General features: G+C 34.3%; 3 protein-coding genes across 6 annotated transcripts in view; 2 read left to right on the forward strand and 1 right to left on the reverse strand.

The window, feature by feature from the left end:
- The window catches only part of LOC107757293 (tight junction protein ZO-2-like), a 79,353-nt gene extending 77,134 nt beyond the window's left edge, over positions 1-2,219 (forward strand). Inside the window, exon 19 of one of the 4 annotated variants that reach the window (XM_016574734.1) lies at positions 1,732-2,216. In XM_016574734.1, coding sequence (XP_016430220.1) covers positions 1,732-2,040 — 309 coding nt within the window. In that variant the 3' untranslated portion in view covers positions 2,041-2,216. Of the gene's footprint in view, positions 1-1,709 lie in introns of all 4 variants that reach the window. The other 3 variants (XM_016574735.1, XM_016574733.1, XM_016574737.1) reach the window with 3 other exon arrangements.
- A 1,692-nt stretch (positions 2,220-3,911) lies between these two features.
- LOC107757288 (tight junction protein ZO-2-like) lies at positions 3,912-7,464 on the forward strand. The gene is made up of 5 exons (XM_016574730.1): positions 3,912-4,583; positions 5,487-5,572; positions 6,118-6,228; positions 6,294-6,459; positions 7,363-7,464. The coding sequence occupies exons 1-5, from the start codon at positions 4,242-4,244 to the stop codon at positions 7,462-7,464; spliced, it is 807 nt and encodes a 268-aa protein (XP_016430216.1). The 5' UTR covers positions 3,912-4,241.
- Positions 7,425-9,889, reverse strand: pierce1 (piercer of microtubule wall 1). Its single transcript, XM_016574738.1, has 3 exons — positions 9,510-9,889; positions 8,571-8,649; positions 7,425-8,494 (listed from the first exon to the last, which is right to left on the reverse strand). The coding sequence occupies exons 1-3, from the start codon at positions 9,719-9,721 to the stop codon at positions 8,312-8,314; spliced, it is 474 nt and encodes a 157-aa protein (XP_016430224.1). The 5' UTR covers positions 9,722-9,889; the 3' UTR covers positions 7,425-8,311.
- Between the last annotated feature and the right edge of the window lie 1,103 nt (positions 9,890-10,992).

Here is a 10,992-nt window from a genome sequence, read left to right on the forward strand (position 1 = left end):
CGCTCCATGTAATACCTAATAAAGTAGTGCTCTTATTGCAATTCTTTGTCCACGGAGGTTACGGGAAACAGCTTCATAAGCGCCACCTAGAGTCAGAGAGTGGATTTACAGAGAGTTACATTCAGTCTGTGTGCAGTTTTTGTCTGGCCATAAAACGGACTGAATTTGCATGCCCTGCTGTAAATTTTGACCAGTTGATGAAAAACAAGTTTATCTACACATTTAAACAATTCGGATAATGAATCTAGAATTATTTATGGAGCAGATAAAACACATATAATCATTTATTAATCAATTATTTTGACGTAACCCTTTTCTCTATTTAAAGGCTGAAATGTGAGGTTTACCATTTTATGAAACTTTTTCAAAGCTTTATTTGAACATTTCGTACATGTTATTAGATAAACTGTTGTCAGTCATGTTGTCATTTAAAATACAGACATTATTGGTAATGTTATTTGTTTTAGTGATTATGCAAACAAAAAGTAATTTGATTTGCTGTTTGTTGATTTTAAATATCAAACTTGGTGTAACTATTATGTGTCAGTACTTTTTGAAAATGTCCAGCACATTTTAACAATACCGTGATAATTTTGGTCACTATAATCGTCGTGATAAGAAATTTTCGTATAGTTTCATTTCTAAATTAAAAATATAATAATATTGTTTTTATATAAAAGGTATTTTATAAAATTATATTTATACATTTACAAAGGTTTTTTGGGGTCAGTCCTGTTAACCAGTTCCTCTAATTTATAATATAAAAATATAGCTAATGTAATATATTAAAATATAATATTGATATATTAAAATATATTTTAAAATACAACTTAAAGTAATAATAATAATAAATAATACATAAATATTATAATATTAATTATTTATATATTAACATAAAAATATTTTGTCAATATGATAAAATAGAGCAAGGTTTTTTTTTTGTTTTAGTTTTTTTTACATTTGAGGCCATATCATGCAGTACCTCTATCATTAATAATAATAGAAAAATATTATAAAAATATATATTTATAAAAATCTAAATATAATGTAAAAAAGCTAAAAAATTAAAATAAAATAAAAAAGCTTATAATAATATTATTATTATTAAACTTATTATTATTATTTTATTTTTTTGCTATTCTGTAAAGGATGAAAATGAAGAGTAAAAGTAGAAACAGACTAAATAAGGAAATACCAAGAATATTTCACACCTGGCAACAAGTATTTAAAATTTACCCCATGATTACTGAATTATGATGTTAAGACAAAAATTAATAATGGTTTTCATCTTATATGAAATATTTAATTAAATGAAAATATAATGAAATGTATCTAAAATATTAACACATGATGAATCATGTACAGTACAGAATAATGTACATGTACAGATCAGGAATGTGCATTAAAAAATAAATCAATTATGTTTTTTATGTTGACTTTAATGCAACATTTTACAGCATCTCTTTACTTTAAGACTCCTTCAATCACATTTTCCCACTTTATCTTTCCCAGTATTCCTGAATGTTTTCCTTACAGTTAAACCCATAGTTTACCTGCTAATGCATGCCTTCCTTTCCTGAAAGTCATGATAGTCATTCCTCCTGTTTTTCTGTGCTTTTACTGTTCATCATTCTTCGGTGGTGCTCTACAGCTTTCGTTCTGTTTTGTTTTTGTGTTTTCTTTTGTTTTCACTCCTCTCTGTACACAAGATCCATCATGTGTCTCTTTTAGCTGGACGGGACGGAGGGGGACCTTGACGTTCATGACGATCGCATGTCGTATCTCTCGGCCATGAGCGCAGACTATCTCAGCATGGACAGCCGGCTGACCAGCGACTGTGATGACACGGCGGACGAGGGCGGGACTTACACAGATAACGAAACAGACGAGCTGCTCGATCGCCAGCGGGTGTCGGCCATCAGCCGCTCCTCTGAGCCAGTCATGCCAGAGGAGGTTAGAGCACGCATGCACACGTTTAACATATCTACAGGGTTCCCACTGCCATGGAAAACCTGGAAATATCAGAGAAGATGCGCGTAGTTCCGCTCACATGCATGCATACTAATTCCAAAACATATGGACACATACATCTTTCACAGTGATGGGCGAACTGCATGCACATGCATTGACATCTACACACTTAAACATGCTTGCTGAAATGGCATCCCTCACAGCTGCCTAGATCAGCACAAAGTCAGCTATGTATTCAAGAAAAGACAGCAGAGGTCGAGCCGGCAGGGAAATTCATTTTTAATCTCACACTTGTCATGCATGCATTACATGCTGTAAATGCAGGAAGTGTATGATAATGAGTTCACATGGCAAATCACATGGATTTCATGCTTTCTCAAAAAAGCTAAACATTCAGTGCATCTGTAAATGCAAAGAGCAGACTCTTCTGCCCCCTTCTGTTAAATGTTGGAACTACAAAATTCTTGATCACTAAATATTTATTGAATGGACTAATATAAATTATGATTATTCTAGCAAATATCATTATAAGGGTTTCTATTGTTATGAAAAACCTGGAAATATCATGGAATCAGTGTTGTAATTGTTAAATAAAACTAAAACAGTTTTGTTAATTGAAATGTAATAAATAATAAAAAGCTATATATATATATATATATATATATATACACACACACACACACATATAAAAAAAATACACGTTACTCTTGTGCGCCTACAGACGGGATAATAATTCCTAGGCAGTATTTGCTGGCAACAGAGTGACATTCCTGTGCTGAAAGCTTAGACAGATGGGAAAATGAGGGAGAAAGAAACAAGTGGAAGTTAAGATTTATCGACCTTCCTGAGCCTCGAATCTCACATGCACCTGACTGACAGGAGAATGACTTACTGCCACTCCTACTGCTTAAAGAAAAGCACACAGCGGTAATAAAGCTTCAAAACATCTCTGCATGCTGGAAGACGGACAAGATTTAGCATGTGTTCCAGTCCCTCTGGTCAAATCAATGAGAACATTCACAAAGTCTATAAAACACAGCAAGTTCACTCAGTATGGTTTAATTCAGGTGTGCCACTTGGCATGGTGGATATAAAAGTTCAGAATTAAAATAATACCAGTACATAAGAATATTTACATTTAAAACAAATGATTGCTTAAATAACTAGAATAGTGTATTTGAAAACAACTGTTAGAATCTAGTTCATTTTGAACAAACTGTGCCAGAAACGTAAAAGAAGTTAACTGGAGGTAAAGTAGTTTGGCTAAGCATTTACAATAAGGTTCAACTCTGTCACAATAGTTAATTAAAATGTTATTTTTATAGTATTTTTAGGTAGGTAAGTATAAATGTGTTATATTAATTCATTTTTTTTTCCATAATACATTAAGTCATGATTTAACTTTAAATATGGTAAAACATTTATTAATATATGTAGAAATTAACAGCGTGGATAAACTAAATAAATAATAGTTAATTAATATTTTATATTAACTGTATTTTTAATCTAGTTTAGTGATAATTTATATTATATTATAATTCATTTTTCAAAATACATTAGCTCATGATTAAACTTTAAATGTTAAAAATATTCATATATGTATGAATTAACAGCTAACATCTAACTTGGATAAATAAATATTATAAAAATTGTTGTTTATTGTTAATTCATGACAGGGTATTTAGTACTAATTATATACTACTGTAGTTTTTTAAAATTAGCTTTTATTTTCATATTTTAGTTTAGTTTTTTTATATTTCTATTAACCTTTTCTTTTCAGTTTTAGTTTCAGTAATTTATTACATTCAACTTTTTTCTTTAGGTTTTTTTACATTTAGGTTTTTCAACTAATATTTATATTTTAATTTATTTAATCTTTATTGCAATTAACAAAAAAAATTGTTTAGTTTTAGTGAACTATAACTGTTACATGATAATGCATTAACTCATGTTAACGAATTGAACCTTATTATAAAGTGTTACTAGTAGTTTTTAGTATTTTGGCAGTGTTTATAGAAAACCTGGAGCAATTAGTTAGTGTTTGAGATTTTGCTAGTGGGTAGTGTTGCGTTAGTAGGTTTTGTGTTTGGAATCATGGAGTTCAGTGTGAAAAATGCAGTGGTGACGACTTTATCCAGTGCTAAAACTGGCCTTCACCTGTGGTTTAGGAAGAGGTTAACCCATGGTTAAATGTAGTGGGAAACCGACCATGTGATACAGTTCAGTAGTGCTGTTCAGTAGACACACATTCAGTTGTCTTTCAGGTAAAAATGCTGTCTCAATTGGAGGTGTCGCGGGGGCAGTACGACCCCTCTCGATACTACGACTCTCGTTCAAGCAGCCCCGTGAGCAGCGAGCACCCGCGCAGCCAGGACTCTCCCGCGAAAACCAAGCCCCCACCTCCCCCCACTGCTCTCAAACCTACCTACGTGTCCCGCACCTCCAGGGGCCTCTTAAACAGCCCCCCAGTACGGGACAGTGAACCCCTGGAGGACAGTCCTGACGATCCCTCTAAGAGGTCTTTCCTGGGCAAAGTGAAGGCCTTTGAGCAGATGGATCATTTGGCCCGGACACAGAAAGTCCTGGAGATCCAAGAGGCTCAGAACGCCAGGGTGAGTGTTCACCATCTTTAGGCTTTACATGAAGAATGACACAACAAATGACACTTCTTTTTCTGCAAAACCTCTACACACTTATCTTTGGTCTCCTCTAAAGCTAAGTTGACATAGTAACATATATGTAGTAAATACATTTGTGCCCCACTTTGTCCACAGTTACTTATCATATCACTTTTTTTTTCTATACAGTATGCCCCTTGTACACTTCAGCCGGTAACTTGGCATCTATTGGGACTATTCATTTCAGAAACCTGCCCTACATGTCATTTTAATTGGTCAAAAATAAATTTGACCTAAATAAAAAGAGCATCACGGTTTTTTTTTTTCAATCTGTGTGAAAGAGCCAATAGGAATAGATTGTTTAATTTTTCAATCATTGTTTAATTAAAACATTTTATTTTTAATTATATATTTAATTTTCCATTGATCTTGTATTTTTGTCTTGTCTGTAAAGATGCTTTGGAACAATATTTTTACATACTGCGCATTAACAGTATATTGAGTGCTATACAAATTGAATGGAATTTTATTAAATTTTATTGAAAAAAATGTTTTGCGTGTTTTTGTGCTTTATTGATGTGTATTAGCTGTGCAATCATCTATATGCTAGGTAGCTTGACAAACACAACTTAAAATTAATATATAGTTTTACAGAGAAAGAATAAAAATTCTATATTAAAATCTGCACCCTTTCTCTTCTGGAAAAACAGATCAAAAATATCGATGATTCATTTTGCATATAAAAATGTTGTCCAATAAAATGCACTCTTGAAAGAGAATGTGTCCTCAAATAATGATAATAAACAATTTCATGCAGCAAATTGTTGTTCTTATTTACTCATTTTCTGCCAAAATATTCATATAATATTTTGATGTGTTCAATTTGTCTATTTTCAGTTGGAGATTGCTCAGAAACATCCAGACATCTATGCCGTCCCTATGAAGTCTCAGAAACTGGACCACAGCAGGCCTCAACCTATTGGGTAAGAGTCTGGAGCAGTATTGTCTATTGTCAATGGTGTAGCAATGTATGAAGCACTGCTCGCACAGTAGTTACTTTCAAACCACACAGCTTTTTTGTTGGTTAACCTGGCAAATTGGCATGACCAACTCAAAATTGCTGTGAAATCTTACACCTTCACGTAAAATTCCCAGTTGCATGGATTCCTATTAAACCGACTAGATTTCACCTACAAAAATTTCCTGAATAAATGTGACCGTACCTTAAATGGTTAGGTTACCCAAAAATGAAAATTGTGTCGTCATTAACTCACCCTCAACGTGTTCCAAACCTGTATGAATTTATTTCCTCTGCTGAACACAAACGAAGATATTTTGAAAAACATTGCTAACCAAACTGTTGTTGGTAGCTATTGACTTATATAGTATGCAAAAAAAATACTATGGAAGTCTATGGCTAACAGCAACTGAGTGGGCGAGTAAATGACAGAATTTTCATTTTTGCTTCCTGTCCCTTTAAGTGTCCCTCAGTCTTTCACTTATCTTGCTGCGTTTGCCTTGTGTCCAGCTCCAGTGCGCGACCAGAGCCCCAGACGCCTCCTTGCAAGCTGCCATACACAGAGAGCCGCCCGCTCGGCCTTGGAAAAGCAGCGAGCACCCGCGCAGCCAGGACTCTCCCGCGAAAACCAAGCCCCCACCTCCCCCCACTGCTCTCAAACCTACCTACGTGTCCCGCACCTCCAGGGGCCTCTTAAACAGCCCCCCGGTACGGGACAGTGAACCCCTGGAGGACAGTCCTGACGATCCCTCTAAGAGGTCTTTCCTGGGCAAAGTGAAGGCCTTTGAGCAGATGGATCATTTGGCCCGGACACAGAAAGTCCTGGAGATCCAAGAGGCTCAGAACGCCAGGGTGAGTGTTCACCATCTTTAGGCTTTACATGAAGAATGACACAACAAATGACACTTCTTTTTCTGCAAAACCTCTACACACTTATCTTTGGTCTCCTCTAAAGCTAAGTTGACATAGTAACATATATGTAGTAAATACATTTGTGCCCCACTTTGTCCACAGTTACTTATCATATCACTTTTTTTTTCTATACAGTATGCCCCTTGTACACTTCAGCCGGTAACTTGGCATCTATTGGGACTATTCATTTCAGAAACCTGCCCTACATGTCATTTTAATTGGTCAAAAATAAATTTGACCTAAATAAAAAGAGCATCACGGTTTTTTTTTTTCAATCTGTGTGAAAGAGCCAATAGGAATAGATTGTTTAATTTTTCAATCATTGTTTAATTAAAACATTTTATTTTTAATTATATATTTAATTTTCCATTGATCTTGTATTTTTGTCTTGTCTGTAAAGATGCTTTGGAACAATATTTTTACATACTGCGCATTAACAGTATATTGAGTGCTATACAAATTGAATGGAATTTTATTAAATTTTATTGAAAAAAATGTTTTGCGTGTTTTTGTGCTTTATTGATGTGTATTAGCTGTGCAATCATCTATATGCTAGGTAGCTTGACAAACACAACTTAAAATTAATATATAGTTTTACAGAGAAAGAATAAAAATTCTATATTAAAATCTGCACCCTTTCTCTTCTGGAAAAACAGATCAAAAATATCGATGATTCATTTTGCATATAAAAATGTTGTCCAATAAAATGCACTCTTGAAAGAGAATGTGTCCTCAAATAATGATAATAAACAATTTCATGCAGCAAATTGTTGTTCTTATTTACTCATTTTCTGCCAAAATATTCATATAATATTTTGATGTGTTCAATTTGTCTATTTTCAGTTGGAGATTGCTCAGAAACATCCAGACATCTATGCCGTCCCTATGAAGTCTCAGAATTTGTTACTTTCTTTTTATAAGCCTGATGAAGCAAAACTGTTTTAAAACATCACTCTCTTTAAGGTTTATACTGTCTTTGCATTCCTTCATTTCTGATCATGTATGTATATGATGTAAGACAATACACTGGATTTTGTTACAACATTTTGAAGTGCCTTTTACTTTACGAATAACATTGGAGGTTTGTGGACTTGACAATCCAGCCCTCTGGACAATATTTTTGCTGCTTACAGCTCCAAGGAAAAACAGGGAATAGTCAACACCAAAACCCTTAATACCGTCCGCCCGTATCCTCAGTGTAGCGACAGCAACGACTGACGAGTTTCCAAAGGGACGCTTCACCAATCAGGTCGATGCTGGTTGGTTCGAGTGATTGAAATTGCTGTTGTCACGGTTTGTCTTATTTCAACCCCACCGCATTACGTTTTTAACACGCTTGATTGTACGTTGGTCCGCTTTACCTCCACATATTGGTTCAAAGTGCTTCTAAAACGTGTGGATTATATTTTGATGGCTTCCACTGTGTGTGAGCGTCACACGCTGAGAGAATATTCCCTGGACATTTACGTTCAGGTCTACTGTGGAATTTCACTCTACTACACCAAATAAAAGAAACTATATTGAAATTTTTGACGTAGTTGTGTTTCTTATTCATTCAACAGGAAGTGTCTTGGAATCCATCATCACGTGTTGTTCCAAACAAGATATTTTGAAGAACGTTGGGAACCAAACAACATTTGAACCCACTGACATAAAACATCAAATGTCTTTTATGTTTCACAGAAGAAAGTCATATAGGTTTGGAACAACATGAGGGTAAGTAACTATCCTTGTATACATCACAATTTAGCTTGACTTGTTTATTACTGTACATACAAAATGGAGATTGTATTTACTGAGATTTCCCATCTGTGTGGTATAAGTAATGGAAATTGATTCTGTCGTGAAACGCAGTCATTGCATCGGGTCCAGTGAGTCGGCTCTTGTCCAGCGCCGTGTTGAAGCCGTTATCCTTGTACATGCCACTTCTCAGAAGATGCTCAGAAAATTTCCGACGACTTCCGTTAAAGGTTGTCTGAAAAAAAACAATATGTGCAAATACTATTGTCTGAATAATCTTAACAATAGGACAATGTGTGCTGCATACTCACCGGCATTTCATGAACTGTTGGTTTTTTGCTTCCATATGTTTGATTTGTTGTTTGGTATAAAGGGTTGATCATTTTTTGCCTGGAAAGCATAATGAGGCTTATTATTTCTATTACATGAAGATGGGATCAACAATGTATACACTGTGTATATATATATATATATACACATACATATACACACACACACACACATATATATATATATATATATATACACACACACACACACACAACTGCTGTTCAAAAGTTTGGGATCAGTAAGATTTTTAATGTGTTGTAAAGAAATATCTTCTGTTCATCAAGGCTGCATTTTTTTGACCAAAAATACAGAAAAAAAAACAGTAATATTGTAAAAATATTATTACCAATTAAAATAACTGTTTTCTATTGTAATATACTTTAAAAATATAATTTATTTCTGTGATGCAAAGCTAATTTTTCATCATCATTACTCCAGTCTTCAGTGTCACATGATCCTTCAGAAATCATTCTAATATGCTGATTTATTATCAATGTTGGAAACAGTTGTGCTACTTAATATATTTTTGGAACCTGTGATACTTTTTTTCAGGATTATTTGATGAATAATTGATGAATAAAGTTAAAAAGAACAGCATTTATTTAAAATAGAAATATTTTCTAACAATATACGTCTTTATTATCACTTTTTTATCAATTTAACACATCCTTTCTGAATAAAAGCATTCATTTCTTTCCAAAAAAAGAAGAAAAAAAAATATTGACCCCAAACTTTTGAACGGTAGTGTATATTGTTACAAAAGATTTCTGTTTTTAATAAATGCTGTTCTTTTTATCTTTTTATTCATCAAATAGTCAGATAGTCTATTATATATATATATATATATATAAAATCATAAATAAACGATTACATAAATTTAGGTCACACATGATGCACTGCGGCTGAATGACTCTTCTCACCTGTATCCTCTGAAACACTCCGGATTATTAAAGCGAGCTGGTAAATTATTTTCCACTTTGTACACATCGCTTGTCTTTATTTCAGTTGTGTTAGACAATGGTTCAGGTTCCTTTCTTGTTCCTTCATCTGCGGAATGATCGTCCATGTTTCCGTCTGCTTCAAGCCCCCAGTGAATATTTAGGCATTCCGTATGCGTGGTTGCTATCAACATTGTAACTAAGTGACGTGTTGCGACATGCTTTGATCTCGCCGCCACGCGGTCACGTGGTTCATGGAGCTCTCAATAGTTCCAAACATCTCTGCGCTGTCAATCTGTTTGAATTGGTTTAATCGGGACAGACAGCAGTTCCACTATATTTGCAGCCATTTCTAGTGATAATTAACACCTAATGTGCATTGATAACTACGCTGACTGAGTGCCACATTCGACCGCTCCAGACACGTTGGCGCGTCCGCCACTCACGATAAAATGCAACAAGTTTCAAGATGCAACAACATTGTGGAGCATCTGGTTGTAAAAACCGCCTAAATTTAAAATTCCTGAACAAACTGGATATATTTTCACAGGTAAGAATGTGTTGATTTGTGTTTTTAATATGAATTAAGTAACTCAATATTACAGGGTTTTAACTTTAAGTAGCCTACCTTTTAAATGTTGTCTGAAGTCTACTGCAGATATATATTCATACACGCGTATAATAACTACGGTTGCAGACATACAGGCAACTTGCTCAAGTGTTCACATCACGGACCTGCTTTGACTCTCTGTTTTTTCACAAATTTGTTTTCAAACATGGAAAACATTTTTTCATAAGTTTATAATACTCTTTGTTTTTTAAGTACCATACAGATTAAGATAAAGCAACAACACACCTCTACTGAGTGAAATTACACGCTAGTTTTTTGTCTTTGTTCTCAAGGTTAATGAAAAATAATAAGTAAATCCGCTCATAAAAGATCAACCTTATACCAGTAGTGTCATTAGAGTTTAAAACACATCTAAGGTAGCTTACCGTTTCATAAGAAAATACTCCAGTTTTTATCTTTGTCAATTACATTACAATATGGGTCTGGGCTGGGCTTGCTTGTTTGATTTTGAATATAAAAAAATATATTTTTTGGCAAATTCACGTCTGTACAGTAGAGGGCGCAGCTCAAACAAAACCTTTCAGCTGTGCTACCATTCCGGATTGCATGAAGAACAGGGCTGCGTTCAGCCCCGACAAAACGGTGCAAAACGTTTTTTAAAGGGGTCATATGATGCGATTTCAAGTTTTCCTTTCTCTTTGAAGTGTTACAAGCTCTTGGTGCATAAAGAAGATCTGTAAAGTTGCAAAGACTAAAGTTTTAAATCCAAAGAGATATTCTTTATAAAAGTTAAGAGTCAGCCACACCTACCTAAAACGGCTCGTTCTAACACGCCCCCACACTGTAAACCCGAACAGTACTACTAACTTATAAAGATTAAGAACACTGCAATTA

The sequence above is a fragment of the Sinocyclocheilus rhinocerous genome, unplaced genomic scaffold (genome assembly GCF_001515625.1).
Source record: "Sinocyclocheilus rhinocerous isolate Xijiao unplaced genomic scaffold, SAMN03320098_v1.1 scaffold293, whole genome shotgun sequence".
NCBI lineage: Eukaryota > Metazoa > Chordata > Actinopteri > Cypriniformes > Cyprinidae > Sinocyclocheilus > Sinocyclocheilus rhinocerous.